The sequence below is a fragment of the Rhinatrema bivittatum genome, chromosome 4 (genome assembly GCF_901001135.1).
Source record: "Rhinatrema bivittatum chromosome 4, aRhiBiv1.1, whole genome shotgun sequence".
NCBI classification, from domain to species: Eukaryota; Metazoa; Chordata; class Amphibia; order Gymnophiona; family Rhinatrematidae; genus Rhinatrema; species Rhinatrema bivittatum.
In genome coordinates this window covers 401,076,646-401,094,531 of record NC_042618.1, presented here as the reverse complement: position 1 = coordinate 401,094,531, position 17,886 = coordinate 401,076,646, and the positions used below count along the sequence as shown (strand labels likewise).

General features: G+C 41.3%; 1 protein-coding gene across 1 annotated transcript in view; it reads right to left on the bottom strand.

The window, feature by feature from the left end:
* Window positions 1-17,886, bottom strand: part of TAFA1 (TAFA chemokine like family member 1) — a 672,428-nt gene that overhangs the window by 18,011 nt on the left and 636,531 nt on the right. The window contains exon 5 of the mRNA XM_029601058.1: window positions 520-644. Coding sequence (XP_029456918.1) covers window positions 520-644 — 125 coding nt within the window. The remainder of the gene's footprint in view (window positions 1-519; window positions 645-17,886) is intronic.

The window sequence follows — 17,886 nt, the reverse complement described above, 5'->3', positions numbered from 1 at the left end:
AGTACATTTTTTTATATTTGCTTTGTATTTTTCAAATCTTTCAAAAATTCCCCCCAAATCTGTTAATTTGTTGGATTTTCCTGGAAGAAAACATGAAAATCCCATTCAGCTTGAACTAAGACAAATTCTAGAGTCTGACTTTGAATTGCTCACACATCTCTACATATGTAGTCTTAAATCTGAGGCAGACTATATCTCATTACTGTAAAAGAAAGCTTGCTGCTTTTACAACTAGTGTTAAAAATGGAAAAAAAGATATTGCTGGGGCATACATATTGAAAAGCAAAACTAATTTCATGTTGTTTCATTTAGTGAAAGGACATAGTGTATTGTCTTTGTTACGAAACTAACATATCAATGTTCTTATATTCCACCCCTCCCCCCTTTTAAATAATGAAATCATACAGAGAATTATAATTGAGGATATCATGCCTATAAATTAATAGGTAAATATATATATATTTTTTTTTGTTCTAGTAGTAGACGACCCCCTCCCCTCTCCAAATAGGTATCACTTACTCTGGTGGTCTTGACTTTATTGCCAGTTGCACACATCCATCCAGAATTATCAGGTAATGTCTTGCATTCTTCTCCTTCTAGACAGGGTTCCATTTCACACCACCATTTTCCAATAACGATAGAAGCTGAGAAACAAAATTATTCATTTAAGAAAAATAAAACACATTCGTTTACAATTTTATGAAAAATCTTTGACACAGAATAGGAGAAAAAACCCCTCTTTGTACATCTGGTCCCTCGTCTTTTCGCATGTTCTAGAAAATTTACAGGATTGAGTGAGCAAAGTGTAATTCTTGTCTGGAGTAAAGTCTAGGATAGGGGCCTGAAGGGTTTTATTGAGTAATCAGATGGTGTAATGGATCACCAGATGAATCACTCACTGGATAGGACTGACCAGACTCCTCTGTAGATAGTTATAGTTCCGGCTAAAACATAGACTAGAATTCTCTTAGAGAACCTTTTCACTCTCTCACTAGTTGGCAAGCTAGACTCCAGATAATAAAGGCAGGCTGCATGGAATTGATTGAGGTATAAAACAGAAGCCTATTTACAGAAGGTAAGTATTTATATAGTCCAGTCCACAAGTAAATTCACAGTGAATGTTTGTTCTAACAATATCTTGAGACAATAGCAGCAAACGCCACATTAAGTCCTTCTCAAACATTTTGGATTCAATAGGCAGACTTACAGAGATAAATACCACAGTATGGGCTGAAGTCCCTACCACCATGAGTAGACTGGTCTTCTCTCTAGCTTCTTGAATCACAAAGTCCAAGAAATATTATTAACCTTGCACTTCACAGATCTAAATCCTACTGATATAGGAGTGTGCATGTGCTTTTAAATAAAATGAAAAAAAAATGCAGTGAGAAGCATTTAATTTTATTTAAAAAAGAAACAAAAGTAGCCCCCCCAAATTATTGTTTCATTGACTTTCATTTGAGAAAGTTAATGAACCCCCCCCCCAAAAAAAAACAACAAAGACTTGAGATGCTACTGCCATGAACAACTTCCCCTAAGCCTCCCACCCCACCAGACCAAAATTATCCCTTCCATTGGTGTCTTAGATGAAGAAAGGGGTGAAAGTTCTCTCCAGTTGCTCCTGTCCCATTGCGTGTGGGGCTGAGAGTATCCTCTAGGGCTCTGGGCTCAGCACTGTCAACTTCAAAATGGCATCCGTGTTATACTTTTGCCCCATCATGTGATGGGGTAAAAGTAACTATGCAGCTGACCAGCACCGCTGGACCACCATGGCTATGTAGATTTGAACTAGGAGGGTTTGGGGGGGGGGGGGGTTACCAAAAGGGGGTTGGGTTTGGGAGGGAGGGGCATGGGCCTGCCCTGGACATGTTGCACTTTTCTTAAATTGTTTTTTTTACACTTTGGCTGCGTTAAGGGATGGTGGGCCTGGGGGATTGGGACAGAAGTTGTCTCAAAACATGTGGGATTCTTTTCATTTCTTGGGGGAGGGATTCCTTGGGCTGCTCTGGCCCTTTAAGAGCAGTGAGACACGCATTAGCATCCTGACGCTCCCAGGGAATATTTAGCTCTACCTCTTCTGGTGTAGCTAACTTTCCATAAAATAATACGACTTGCAATTTTTGATGAAAGCAATGTTATTTTAGTACCATAGAATGAACTATTGACTAGTAATCCCCAGCTCTGGGCTCCTAGTAGACCTGGCTGTAGAGCAGTCAAAGAGTAATTAAACTCACTTCTGCTTATTTCAGAGAACCAACTTTTCTTTGATGTCTTTTGTTTGTTTTTTGTTGAAATCTACTTTGAGCATTTTGTATGAGGGCAGAATATAAATTCTATTATATAAGTTAATAAAATTAAAATACTTGCGATGTGATGGGTTTCAAGGGGATGAAGATAACGCACAGTATTTTAAATTCTGCACGTTATTTCTGCTTTAGGCCATTTACCACCCAATAAAACCCTAACACATCTTGGTAAATCGCCCCGTTAATGAGGCACTTGGTTCCACTGCAAAGATGTCACACATTTATATTATTATTTTTTTTATTACGCCTATTTTAACATACATTTGGTGAGTGCTTTGCCTGCTAAAAGGGTTGAGTAAACTGATCTTCCATTACATTGCAAAAGGGACTTTAAAAAGTCACAGGTTTAAGGCAAGGCTGGAATCATAGTGCAGAACTCTGACTGAGTGCCGGTACTTTAACAAATTCTGGGCATTCTTGTGCTTGATAGGGAAGGCAGCAGTAACAAGGGTGAAAAGTTCAGGTAAAAGACATGAGGGGTGAGGAGCTGGTGTTGGGTTGACTTTGGGAATTTGTACACTCATCTACCCCCATGTGGAAGAATCACAACTAGGCAGGAAATGGATTGGCCAATTTGGTCTTTTTCTCCCGTTATGTACTGTGTTATTATCATTCTCTGCACCCTCAGAGGGAGCCATACTTCACATCTTCCTTTTGTTGTACAGAGGATAGCTGCACAAAATGCAAGCTCTATTTCTCATGAAGACAGCAAAAAAAGAATAAAACAGAAAAACTATCCTGGAATGTGTCTGTCGAAAAGCATGAATGATAAGATACTAGAAATGCCAATATATTCAAATAAAGTGCATTGAGAAAGCCTTATATAAAACATTCAGTTGAATCCAATCTAACCTTTATCCCAAGTGGTACTTCTTTCCTATTATGATGTTGATTGTACCACTGGCTAGTGTAGCTCTGTATTTAAATGAATATATACTGTACTATTCTGTATAATGCACTGGAAATGACTATGTACCACCACTTATCTGCCTAACTCATCCCACCCTCCTTTGTGAAAAATGAATGGCACTATTTACTTTTGCACTGCTGTGTCCCAAACCTGCATTTCTTGGCTAGACAATTTAACTTGAAACTGCATTTGCTACATGCTTACAGTATCCTGGAAGAAAGGCACATATGTTGGATTACTGCCCAGAATTTGTTGATTCTAGAGCCATTTGCTTTTCCCTTTTACGGCTCGGGGAGCCAGATACTCAGGTGGATTGTGTTTCATACTAAATACAACCAAAATAAAACACAATAAAATAAACCCTCATGCTAAGATACTAAGACTAACTCTGACTTGCCTTTGCAGTGGGGAGGTCCCTGTGCGAAACTTCTGGCATGCATTACTATTTAACATATCTGCAGGAAATTATAGCAAATTAGTTTCTTGAAAAGTTATGCATTATGAATTAAAGATACATGATTTCAGGGTTTTAAAGCTATATCCTTTTGCCTGCCCAAAAGAGTGTTACAGCGATATAATCTGGGCATGGATAGTTTTATAGCGAGACATCTATAATGCATCTTCATTCTGTAACCTGAGTAGCATTCAAACCCCCCCCCCCCCCCAAATCTGGCAAATCTTTACATACAGGAATTTAACAGAAAATGCTCATCGATTTAAGTCCATAGTGCATTGATAGATTATGCATTTACATACAGCAAAAATAAATAATGTTTATGCACACATATAAAGAAATCTTTCTCTCACTGTACAGTACACAGACTGTGCATATATCCACATTTACTTATAAATTATTACATAGCTGACAGCTGGGGGAATTATAATAATTCCTATCACTGGCCAATTTCTGGATGAAACTCAGAACTTTTATTCCCATTGGGAAAGAAAAGCTCTTTTTGCTGAAATTTCTCACAATTCAAGATGTTCAGGGTAAAGAACTGATAAGAAGAGACAGAGCAAACGCCTGTTAACGGTTCACCATTTCTCAGTGTTCGCTAAGTTCATTATGCAAAAACCAGAAGTTGGCAGTTTAGAAAATCCAGGAAAGTGAGCCTGCTTGGCAATTATGCAAATTTATTACAGCAACAGAAATCCCCAGAAGCAACACATAAATTCTTAATGATTTAGATCATGCTTCTTCAACACAAAAGCAGATCTGAGGATTTCACAGTACTTACCTAGGGTGGGTTGTTTTTTTTTTTTTTTTTTTAAATACATGCAGAAACTGTAAATACATGAATCTTTTTTAGAACATTCATTCTGTAACCTATAGCTTCATAGGGAAAAAATTTGAGCAAGGGGATCCTTCCATTTTCAATGCAATTTGTTTTAATGTGTGGCTATTCTACTGTGCTTCTTGAGTTTTAAGAAGATGGTCTATTAATTCTTTTGTCACTAGTAGATAAGATTGCTCCAGAAGCAATTCCAGAAGAAGTTATGCGATTTATTAAAAGATCTTAAGAAAGAGGGTTTCTGCTCTATATTTTGTCTTGCAGACTTGGGGTATATGGAATAAAAAACCTGAGATGCTTAATTTTGATTCTCATTTAAAATTCATTGATTAATACTGAGTGTGTTTAATGCTTTGATTTGTAGACGATTATAGGTCCTAGGTACCATACCTCGTGCAGATAGTGTTAAAAATGTAAAAGTGAATTTTGAAAAGGTTGTGCATGGAAAAGTGAGCATATATGCATGTAAATAGCATTTACATTCTATAACCTTCAAATATACATGCGTAAATAGGGCTCGCGTGTAAATATATGTTTGAAAAAAGGGGCGGTCTAGGGGGAGTTCTGGGGCGGGGCACATTAACACCTGTAAGTTGTGTATTATAAGAGAATTGCGCATGTAGATTGGGCAAATTACTCGGATATATTTACACCTGCTCATTATCTGGCGTAAGTGATATTAAACGTATATATTGGGAAGTACTGAATGGGTGGGAGGAGATCTGAGTGAACTGTGGGGAGTTCAGGCTGAAAAACCAGGAGGGCCTCAATGATTTGGAGAAGGACTGGACAAACTGGTAGACCTAATTGGTAAACCTTCTTCTTCTTCTTAACCTAGTAATTCTACTCACACATAGGTTAGAAAATTTGAGGACTTAACATGCGTAAAAGCAACTTGCCTGGGGTAAGCACTACTCAAATTTCGCAATTAAAAACTCCATGCATATATATTTAAAATATAAAGTAAAACACACATACAGCAGTTCAGCACCACTTAAGCTAGATAAGTCTTAAAAGTGCTACTGATCTGACTAACTGGGACATTTATCAAGCTGCATTATGGCTCTAACATGCATTATATTGCATATATTGTGCGATATACACAATCGATATTTTGATTCTCCCCACCTAGATATCCTCCCTTATTACAATGACCTTCTTTGCAAATATGTAGTTTGCCCAGTCCTTCTCCAAATCATTGGGGCCCTCCTGGTTTTTCAACCTGAACTCCCCACAGTTCACTCAGATCTCCTCCCACCTATTTTATCGCAGCCAACCAAGAAGGTGGTCAGCCATGATAAAATAACAACTCCCTCTAGGGAAGCATTAGATGTGCAACGAGAGGCCTGGGACCTGTGTTAGGATCCCAAGGCTCCCAAAGCACATTTAAAATAGCTGTTAAAAAAAAAGAACCACAGTCAAACAGGGAGTTTGAGCCGGGGTCAGTGCTGACCCTCATTTCAACATGGGCCCGCCAGTTGGGGTAGTCCCCACTCCCCCAAAAATGAAAAATATTTTCAATAACGTGCATGGAGGCAGCTCCCAAGTATAGGTTCCCTACCCTACTCCTGGCCACCCCAAAGTGGCTGGGCAAGATCAGGTTGGCGCCATTTTTTAAAATGGCATGATTGGGATGGGTGCAAGGGTGCACCCATCCCAAATGCAGGATCCAGATTAAGTTAAGGTGGGCTCTGGGGAGACCGGCAGGTGGGAAATGGGGGATTTACACTTCGGAGGGGTTGGGTGGGTTGTTTTGAGCATTGGGGGGGCTAGGGGTGGGGGTGGGAGGGTTGTATACATCAGGCAGCCGGGGGAGCTTAAACTTGAGGGAGCTGCCACCACTGTGTGTATTATTGAAAATGTTTTTTTTTAATTATTTGAGGCAACCATGATGGTGGCCCCAGGTGAAATGGGGGCCAGCACTGACCTCTGCTCAATCTCCCCATTTGGCCATGAGTTTTTTTTTATTTGGGGGGGGGGGGGTCAGTGGCCCTTTAAGGCATTGCTGGTCACGTGAGGTTGGGGCTGCCATCACGTTAAAGGGACATTTGCTGATTTCTTTAGTGTCTCGGTGTTGGACTGCAACACAAAAGAACATGCCATACAGCTGCAATGCTTTTTCGAGAGAGGGGCCCCGCTATTGTGGCAACACCCACTGCGTTAGTAGGACCCCCTTCTGCAAAAACACATTGTGACTTGATGAATCTAGGTGTATGTAAGCCTAAGTAGCACTATTTAAGATTTATCAGACTAACTTGAATATCTATTCATGTGTGTTTTTTACATACAGTACAAATGAATACTGCAGGGAAGATTTAGTGAATTACACATATTTTATGATACATGCAGATAATATACAAAACTGGGAGTAGATCTGCATACAGTCATATATAATATATGTGTATATGGCGTATATGCAGGTCTTTTAAAGTTATACTCCCTATATTAAAATGTTTAACATATGATGCAATAGATTAATTTGGGTGTGTGCTCATTTGAAATCCCCTGCACTAGCTGTTTAGCAAAAAGGATTTCATCACTGCCACATCTCTCCCCACAGGGACAGATCATCTCCACATTCACCAGTGCCCCCGACTCCCCCAAAATAAAAAAAAAAGTTTAAAGTATGTATGTGGTTGTGGTGGCAGACCCCCGATGTCCAAGCATTGTGTCATCCACATAGCCAAAACCCCCCTCCCCCTCCTGTTGGCTACCCAAAGGAGCAGTCGCTCTCTCCCTGTCTCCCGGCCCCCCCTCCGAGGAAGCAGCCCCCTCCCCCCACCCCAGCTCCTCCAACAGTCAAAGCCCCCTCTCCTGCCCCTGGTCCCCCCAATAGAGCACTTCCCCCTCCCCCCATTCCCCAGTGCTCCGATAGTCAAGGTCCCCCTCCCCTGCCCCCGCCACCCAAAGAAGCAGCACTCACATCTCGCTCCCCTGATAGAGTGGACCCCATCCCTTTCTCCCTCCAGCGACCCCCTTACCTTAATGTCGATCTCACATTGGGGAACAGGTGCACCCTCGCACCCGTCCCAGTCGGTGCCATTTTCCAATATGGCGCCAACCTCACCTTGCCCCAGCCATGTGACTGGGGTAAAGTCCGGAGATCAGACTCAGGCCACGTTTCAAGAAATGTCCTCAAGAGAGAATATTCTTTGGAATAAAACTGTATTTTAACGGGACTAGAGTTCTGAGAAATTTAATATTCTATGGGGCCAATGTTAAAAGCAGTGCTAAAGCTGCTGTGGTTTTCGCATGTACCTCGCTGGTTTCTGCGCAGGTTTTTCCCACGTTATCTCATGCTGATATGAAATAAAGTATTCAGCAATGGAAAAATGCACGCATAAACCCATTTAAAACACCCATGGTAGGTTCTGCACGAGTGCATGCTAATAGCATGCCAAGGAAGTGATTACTTAATCCTGGGCAATTCAGGGAGCCACTCTAGCAGGGAGATTGGGTGATTGCGGGTTTTTTAATGCGGGTTTTTAGCGTGTGGGTCAGGGAAGAAGTTACGTGAAAGCGCCAGTGTGGAGATCATTTTTTTGATGCCTTTGCGGGTCAGCTAAGCGATGGACAGAACTGGTAGAGAAAAGGCAGCTTCTCGATGAGGCAGAATCGCTGATTTGCATTTCATGCTGTCACTGGCGGTCGGAGTCTGTGGGAAATATGCGCTTGCCAGCAAGCCATTTCATCAGGTTTAAACACTAACTTCCCTTCTCCCTGACATTTGCCTGAATAAAAGCATCACTTGTGCTTAAGTCTCTGCCTGGGAAAGGATACCTGTTGGCCCTGAATTCCTGGGAGAGGGGCTGGGTTTTCCCTAGTCAGAGGCAGGACAAAGTCAGGAGGTATAGATTTCAGCAGCCAATGATATGATCCGTGCACACCCCCTGAGCCAAAGCCAATGGTGTAATGACTCTTCTGTTGCTATGGGAAAGTAGCCAATCATGTAATGACACATCATCTGCCTTTGTATGAATGTACAATAAAAGGAAGAGGCTCGTGAGGGCAAACCCTCTTTGCCTTCTCCCTCTTCCTGCCTGCCATGAAAACTGTCTGAGGCCTCTTCATTACTCCTATAGGAGTCCGATCATGAAGTGGTTGGATATTGCTCTACTCACCTTCACATCAACTTCCGAACCACTCGTTTATAAATTTTTTTGAAAAAGAAAGGCTTTCACCCCAAGAATTGATTGTAGGTGTTCACACAGGTTTCTGCACTTATGTCTGTGCAATTTACTAGGCAGGGCCATGAGCACACATTATGGCACGTGTGTTTGGTGTACACAGATTTTTTGCACGTATCTAATCAGCATGCTTGGCTGTTATCACATTTTACAACTGCCACTGTTTTTTTTTGCCGTGCGCACCCAAACAAATCTGCGCAGAAAAATCAGTGTGGATTTCAGTGCAGGTCTTATTACATCTGCCCCTACATGTCTTAAAAAAAAAACAGAAATAAATTTTATTTTTACATCATTGAAAATTTAAGTACAAGTTAAAAAGCTGTAGGTAATACCTTTTTATTGGACAAACTCAGTACATCTATGACTACTTTTTGAGAGCGGTACTCCCTTCATCCGGTCAGTTCAAGTGGACTAACTCAGTAACAACAATGCATTCTTATTTTTGAAATATATACTAGGAATATGCTGGGGATAAATTTGTTTTTATTCATTTCAAGGTTCCTTTTTTGTGGGGGGAGGGGGGGAGGTGTTCAGTTCATTTAATGTTTATTTCAGTTTGGTTCATTTGCCATACCAAAGCATATTTTACAAAAACAAACAAAAAAAAACCCCAAGAAAAAGGAAATTAGCCCCTGCTCCTTCTAATTAACCCCTACCCCAATCTCCTATTGTACCCCTTAATACTTCCATGGGGTCTCCGATGAAGAAAAGGGCAGGAGTGATCTCAAGTCACGCCTGTCCTGCCGTTCCATTCATTGTCTTTTTCCTATTTGGGTAAAATGAATGCACATCCGTAATATATACTGAAATATCAATGGTTGCTTGTTTGACGTTGACATACTGTAGGTCTACTCTGGAATGCTGGTGATGAAAGTCATTAATATTTGATAACTGTTAAAGAGAAAAGCAGGCTCCTTTTTTTATATGATATATGATTCTATTATATGCTGTGTGATTCTCATATTTTGTAACCACAAGCTATACTACTATGGGGTTTTTCTTTTTCACATATCTTGGTTTCTCAGGGATATCAAGTGCAAGACTGGAAATGAAATCTGAGGAGAGAAATCCCTGCTTTGGTTAAACAGAATTAAATTAAAGGAGAAAGAACTGGAAAGTACAAATCTGTGTACAATGTAGTCTTATTTTCAGTCATTGGATGCATATGTCAGAAAATTCATCAATGAAAAATTACTGCCCTGTTTGGATGGAATAGTTTGGGTAAAAGTGCGTAATATTTGCTCATTTAATACTTGGAAGCATATGTCATGGGACAGGCTTTGGATTCCCAAGGATAAATAACAGGGATTGGTAGAGGATAAATAATGGGCCGGTGGATAGATGGAGATTGACATAAGATCACCAGCTGATTGCAACACTCAGGGGACAGGCACAGTTGAGCGAGAGATAAGGCAATCTGAGCATTGGTCTGATGGATGGCCAGTTTTGATCTGGGTAAGCATGACTAAGCTCTGCAAGGATCTTGTCCTGTTTTGAAAGCTTACCTGAGATCAAGAAAAGGAAGGGCTGCTCAGAAAAAAAATCTTCTAATAGCACCTTAGTAGAGCAGGATGTTAGTACTCACATTTCTAGTAGACAACTAATAATTATTGTCTACACTTTTGGGCTTCGATAATCAGCTTTAAAGTAGGTTCTAAGAAATAAAGCCTAAAGCTATGACTTGGGAATTTGCTGTTTACTTTACTATAAAACACAGTTTTATTTTCTTCTAGTAATAACAAAAAATAACTCATTTCTCCTAGAACAGCTCTCATGCAAGGCTATGAATTGCTAGGAGACCGTGTGATAGTCTGTCAAGCATTAAGTATGTCACCCAAAATGGGTAAAACAGAGTGAACCATATAAAGGTGATTGCATCCTTTGAGTCTGCTGCACTAACCTGTGGGATTTCCTGCAGGTCTGGGGCCTTATTCAAGTACAAACTTTCCACCTATATAAATGTGCTAGATAGATAACTTGTATACCAATCTGAGCAACCAGGAAGACTGAAAAAAGAATTATACTTTAATGGGGTAGAACAGTAGGGATGTGCAGAGGGACGCCATATGTTGCATTCGGGATTCATATTTGTCGGGAGGCAGATACGTTGCATTCAGCAAGGGGGGCCCCCGATATGTACATGCGCTAATTCTTATTCATTTCCCGGCTAAAGTTGAATTAAGTACAACCCCCCACCCTCCTGACCCCCCCAAGACTTACCAAAACTCCCTGGTGGTCCAGCGGGGGGTCCGGGAGCCATCTCCTGCACTCACACACTCGGCTGCTGGTATTCAAAATGGCACCGATAGCCTTTGACCTATGTCACAGGGGTTACCGATGCCATTGGTCAGCCCCTGTCACATGGTAGGAGCACAAGATGGCGCCTGCCATCCATTGCTCCTACCATGTGACAGGGGGCTGACCAATGGCACCGGAAGCCCCTGTGACATAGTGAGGGCAAAGGCTATCGGTGCCATTTTGATTACTGGCAGCCGACGGCCCGAGTGCAGGAGATCACTCCCAGACCCCCGTTGGACCATCAGGGACTTTTGGCAAGTCTTGTAGGGGTCAGGAGGGTCTCCCAAGACTTGCCAAAAGTCCGTGGTGGTCCAGCGGGGGACCAGGAGTGATCTCCTGCACTCGGGCCGTTAGCTGCCAGTAATCAAAATGGCGCCGATAGCCTTTGCCCTTACTATGTCACAGGGCTATCGGTGCCATTGGTCAGCCTCTGTCACATGGTAGGAGCACAAGATGACGCTGGCCATCCATTGCCCTACCATGTGACAGGGGCTGACCAATGACACCGGTAGCCCCTGTGACACAGTAGGTCAAAGGCTATCGGCGCCATTTTGAATACCGGCAGCCGAGGGTGTGAGTGTAGGAGGTGGCTCCCGGACCCCCCCGCTGGACCACCACGGACTTTTGGTAAGTCTTGGGGGGGGGTCAGGAGGGTGGGGGGGGGGGGTGTTGTTTAAATTGGCTCCTTTAGACGGCTGAATAATTCGGCGAAGATTCGTTGTATTTGTGGGGAATCGCGATACGTTTCGCTTCCCCACGACTACAACGAATATGGCCCTATACGTTGCGGATTACAAATACGTAGGAAATGAATGCACACCCCTATAGAACAGGTATTGTACAGATCCACATGCTAGGCCACTACAGGGGGGCAGCCAGTCTGTGGAGGTCTGCCTGTTCTCAAGCAACAGCAGGCTTCCTAGCTGTCTGCTCTTGAGCTATGGGAATTCTCTAACCTGACACAACTCCCTCACTCCTCCTCAGTTGTCACACAGCTGCTGACACGGTTTTAGAGCAGCCTGCAAGTAGACAGAGGTGCTTAATGTAAAGGTTGCGTAGTGGACAAGTGATGCGGCAAATGTTTGCTACTAAATCTAACAACTAGCTAGTTAGTGTCCATTTCACATACAGGCTCATGTAGTGCCCAAGAATTAGCTAAGAGTATGCCTTATGGAGAAGGCAACTGGAGCCAATAATGAAGCTCCACAGTAAAGAGCTTTCTGTCTTGCTGTCTTCCTCTGGAGCATACAAAGAGATTCTGATTGTAGGCCCTAGACCATATGATCTTACCTGCCAGAAAAGTGCCTATCTGGAATGGCCACTGGCACTGTAGCATGCAAGGTCATGTGGATCCCAAATCTTTGACCTAGTCAACCCTTAAGACAAAAAGCACACAATGAAAACAGACAACTGGAAAGTGTTATTTCCAACCTGTGACCACTTTATTTTATAAGAAATGAAAGCAAGTCAACATCTTTGGTAATCACATTCTGCAAGGTCAGGATATCAAATTTGCATGACAGTTCAAAAAGGAGGGCTTTCCTCAAGCTGGCCTCCAAACATTAGTCTTTTTTTTTCTTTTTCCCCCACAACACACATTTCCTATGGACTTAATTCTACAGCCCACATCTCAAACCCACTATCCAAAGATTTCAGGAACTGAACCAGTGGGTACTCTTTAGGATAATGAAAGTAATCCTTCCACTCTCAAAACTGAACATGGTAGTGTTTCTTTCTGTCTTCTATGGCATCATTGCTTTTTGGAGCTCCCAAAAATGTGGCAACTGAAGAAAGCTGAACAGGATGAAAATGTGCTCTCCTCTCGACTGAACTTACTACGTTTTTACATGAGACTTAGTGCTTTTCCTTGATTGATCAACATTGCAACTTATACCATAGGCATAATGGGGCTGATTTTCAAAGGGTTACGCACGTAAGATACACGCGTAACCCCCGAAGAGCTGCCCCTGCGCGTGCCCCGGGACGCGCGTATGTCCTGAGGCTTGCAAAAAGGGGCGAGGTGTCGGCGGTCCGGGGGTGGGGGGTGTGGCTTGAGACTCCAGGCACAGCGGCCATTTGCTGCTGTGCCCAGGATCGCCGGCCGGCCGTTGGCCGGTGCGCGTAAATTACGCCTCCCGGGAGGCAGGCTTAACTTCTTCAACAAAGGTAAGGGGGGGTTCTAGGTAGGGCTGGGGGGCAGGTTAGGTAGGGGAAGGGAGGGGAAGGTGCAGGGTGGAAGGAAAATTCATTCCGAGGCCGCTCCAATTTCGGAGTGACCTCGGAGGGAACAGAGGCCGGCTGCGCGGCTCGGCACGCGCAAGTTGCACAATTGTGCACCCCTTTGCGTGTGCCGACCCTGGATTTTATAACATGCGCGCGGCTGCACGCGCATGTTATAAAATCGGGCGCAGATTTGTTTGCGCTGGGTTGCGCGAACAAATCTGTACCCGCAAGCAGGTTTTAAAATCTGCCCCAATAGTTGCATCCTCTTCCATTATTAGTCTGCACAAAGTGTTAACATTGTGGTCCATTTTTTTTCCAGTATATGTTGATTCAGTCCTGCTTTTACCCCACTGCATTCATGGAGTTGTAGTTCTGATTTCCCTGGATCAACTTGTCCTGAGAAAATGGACTCAACTAACAATTCTATTGTAAACAGGCTACGAATAACAAAATCAATAGGTTTACCAGGCAGGGTTAAGGATGGGGTGGCAGGAGGAAAGATTTCAGTTTCTCTCATGGTCTTTATGTGATAATTTTAAAATTGTTTGCATAAATGCATAAATCTGTGGGTACTTTTTTCACATGCGGACTTTACATTTATTTTCAAATTAAAAGAATGCACAGGCTTATGCTTTGAAAATTACCCCAGGAAAATTACCGGCACACATTTGTACCTGCTTATTTGAATGGGTGGTTTTCATGGCAAAAACTGTGTGTGTACTTTTGAAAATCCAGAAGTATGCCCTGCCCCGGGAATGCCTCTGTTAACCTTGGGTCAACCTATGTGCACACAGGCCCTATGTGCCTAAACGTACCTGCATATAGGGCAGGATTGCATTTGAACTAGATAAATAATGGGTTCATCTATGCAGTTGAGTCTACACATTTTTTCTTGAAGTTTGCATTGCATTTGAGTAAAATGTACGGTAAGTTTGGCACCATAACAATTTGCATCTACACTGAGGAGATGGGATTGTGAAAACTAGGACCTGTGATTACAACAGCTCTGATCCTTACAATGTTGGTTTTTGTGTCTGGGTCTGATGTATGATGCTCCACTTTTAAAATAAATGTTTAATTTAAAGAAGTTTGGTGTTTTGCTTTGTTATTATATATTTCTCAAAACTTAGGTATTTTTTGGATAGTATTCTACAATTTTTAAAAAGACTATTTCCAGATGTCAGTTAAGAAGGAAACAGTTTCTCCAATTGAAGCCCTGAGTTTTGGCCATTGGAGTTTCATTTTATCTTTTCCCCTGTAAGTGTGTGATTTGGTTTTAGGGCAACTATTTTATTAGAACCTGCACACTTTGAAGTATTTCTAGTTGATAAGACTTAATAAATATGTTGAGATTGAGACTATGGCAAAGTAGTTCTAGAGATGTATGATTAGTTTTCTTATTTCTATTTCTATTTTGCGCAACCTGTCCTCCATGTTATGTAGGCTTGTTTATGGATATGTATTTCTTTAAAAGAGATTTGATATATTTGTAATATGATTTTCCTGTCTTGTGTATCATAGATGATACACAAGAAAAAAACTCAATAAAATAAAAAAAAACCCACAACAAAACCAAAATGGTTTTTTAAATTACCCTACCTATAGCTCAAAATAATAAAGTCAAGTTATGATCAGCAGGTATTTTTTTTTAAATTAAGACCATAGTATTTCCAATGATGGAACCAATATGATAGGAAAATACTCTCCTATACTGCTCTTGATTATAACAATACAAAGCAGAATGTTAGGCATTAGGTTTGCTTGCTGAACTATCTTGAAGATTTTTCCAGACATGGAAAAAGCTGTACAGTAAACGTGAGGTATTTAATTCTAATCTAGTTCCACTAGAGAAGATTGATATAAATAAAAACTACATGGGGAACACATTTCAGATGCTGGTAGTGAAAAATACTTTGCTAGCCTAATGAAAAGATATCAATTTTCTCTGCTTAATTCAATAAATTGTGAGTCATTTTCTAAATGGATTAGATTAAAAGAAAACTCAGACTCCCAGTGAGAAGCTGGTGGCACTGATGGAGCCCTTAGACAAGGGAAACAGTACAGGGGCAGGCAAAACCCTTTTAAAGAGCTCCAGATCTATAAAATTGATACAGAATACTATAGAAGTATCTGCAACCTCTGGCTCACCTATTGCTTGAAAAGCAACATCTCAGAGAACTGAATGAGACACATTGTTCCTTTCGTTTTGTTGCAGTGTCATGGGTTGCCAAGCCAATTACAGGTTTGAGGACTTGAAAATTCTAGGGGAGGTGAAGACTGAAATGAAAGAATACAGTATGTGAATGCTTATAAATCAGAAGCTAACTGACCTTTCCCCTTGTGCTGGGAACTGTAACATGGGTATTTGGTCAGGTATAGCATTAACATGAACATTTGACTGGAAGGATCTTTCACAACAAAAATAGACTGCTGACTATTTATTCAGCCATCTAACTATAATAATTTTAATGACATTTAAAGTTTGTCAACCTTAGAATTAATCAATGGTTGGAATACAATACTTTCTGATTCATGCATAAAATAAGGAAGCTCAAGCATTTCTTGCAAACTGCAAAAGTTTTGAAGACCGTGAAATTCTGAAAGGCCAGCTCTCGTGCTATAATAATTATAATCATAATGGTAAAATGATTGCATAAGTGATGGCATTATTTCCTGCAGTTTTATTTAATAGCACCTCAATCACAACTGTAATGTGCAAACTACTTGCAATATTCACTTTTTGTTGTAAAATGGCTACAAAAAGTTAAGAAGAGCACATTTGCTGCCTCAGGAGCCTACTGGGAAATGGTACTTGTAACCAGTGAGGGAAAGGAGTGCTGCTTCATGACACAAGACCTCGGTTAAGAGTTAAGAGCTCAGACACAAGAGTTGAAAGCATATGAGAAGCTGACAGTCATCTGCTGGAAGACTCTAGTGAGAAGTCAGATGAAACAAAGGTTAGAACATTACAGTGTCAGGAAAGAAAACATGATTATAAGATTGCCTAGTAAGGGCTAAGAACAGTGATGCTATCATTTGTAAGCTTCCAGAGGAATGATAACAAAACAAGGAAGGTAAAAGGGATTCAGTGGAAGGCAAGTTTAGGCCAGGCTAATGATACCCCTACATCCTCTTGTTGTGCTAGTGTATGACAGATGTACCTGCCACCATCTTTGCAAAACTGGTTGGGATTTTTAAAAACATTTTTTTATTTGCTGTTCATGGAAAGAAACAGAAGTACATCAAGAAAACAAAGAAAATTGGTTGCTTTTAATGCCATAAATATGATGCAAAAGGGATGAATGCTCTTTGGTATACTGAGATACAGTAGTAATGGGAACTATATTGATGTTAGCACAGATCCTCATTGCCATTAGTTTGCATAATCAGGTGAATGTTCAAAAGAGTTAGGCATGTAAATGTAACATACAATCACAGCAATTTTCAAAAGCCTTTTACCCACATTAGGTGCACTAAATATAGGTAAAACTTATGGATAATTCAATGGCTTATATTGTAGTAATTTTCAAATGCCCACTTACAAGGGTATAGCATATTTACATGTGTAAAACCCAGTTTTAAATATGTAAATACTTTTGAAAATCAGGCACAATTAGAATTAAAACCACTAGGAAATTTCTCTTCCCTATATTTTGACACTTCCTTACGGAATTTAGTTAGATTTTAAATGACTTTTAGTTGAGAGATGTGTCCTTTAGTCTATTTTCTGGATTATACTGTAGAAAATACTTCTGCATGATACTAGAGGTGGGGGAGGGTGGGATGGGTTGGGGAAAGGAGGCAGGGGATTGGAATCAGGAATATGGTCTGAATCTGTATTGAATGATTACGGTTGCACTTTGAATCTGTACTTTAGAAATATGTATATAAGTTGGCTATTTTAATTGGAAAATAATAAAACTAATTTAAACATAAACCCAGCAAAATGACTTTATGTCATGTAGAGGTGTGCAGTCATTTTTAATGAATGAAAAAATAGCAACAAAATGTCATCCTGTTTTGGTAAGGGTGTGAAATTATAATTAGTGCGTACTAAATGAAAATTTGAGGAGCAGTTTGTTAACTAGAAGTATGAGTCTGCATTCACATTGGCTGTCTCCTTAGTTACTTGTTTGTGTTGCCAATGATGCAAGGTGGGGGAGGGGGGATGGCCAGTACCTAGTAAAAAATGTAAACAAATAAGTGATATAATAATACCATCAAGTAGGGATGTGCAGAGGGACGCCATACGTTGCATTTGGGATTCGTATTCGTCGGGGGGACAGATACATTGCATTCGACAAGGGGGGCCCCCCGATGTTTATATGTTAATTCTTATTCGTCCCAGCTAAAATTAAATTAACTACAACCCCCCCCCACTCTCCTGACCCCCCCCCCCAAGACTTACCAAAACTCCCTAGTGGTCCAGTGGGGGATCCAGGAGCCATCTGCACTCACACCCTCGGCTGACGGTTTCAAAATGGCGCCGATAGCCTTTGACCTACTATGTCACAGGGGCTACCAGTGCCATTGGTCAGCCCCTGTCACATGGTAGGAGCAATGGATGGCCAGTGCCATCTTGTGCTCCTACCATGTGACAGGGGCTGACCAATGGCACCGGTAGCCCCTGTGACATAGTAAGGGCAAAGGCTATTGGCGCCATTTTGATT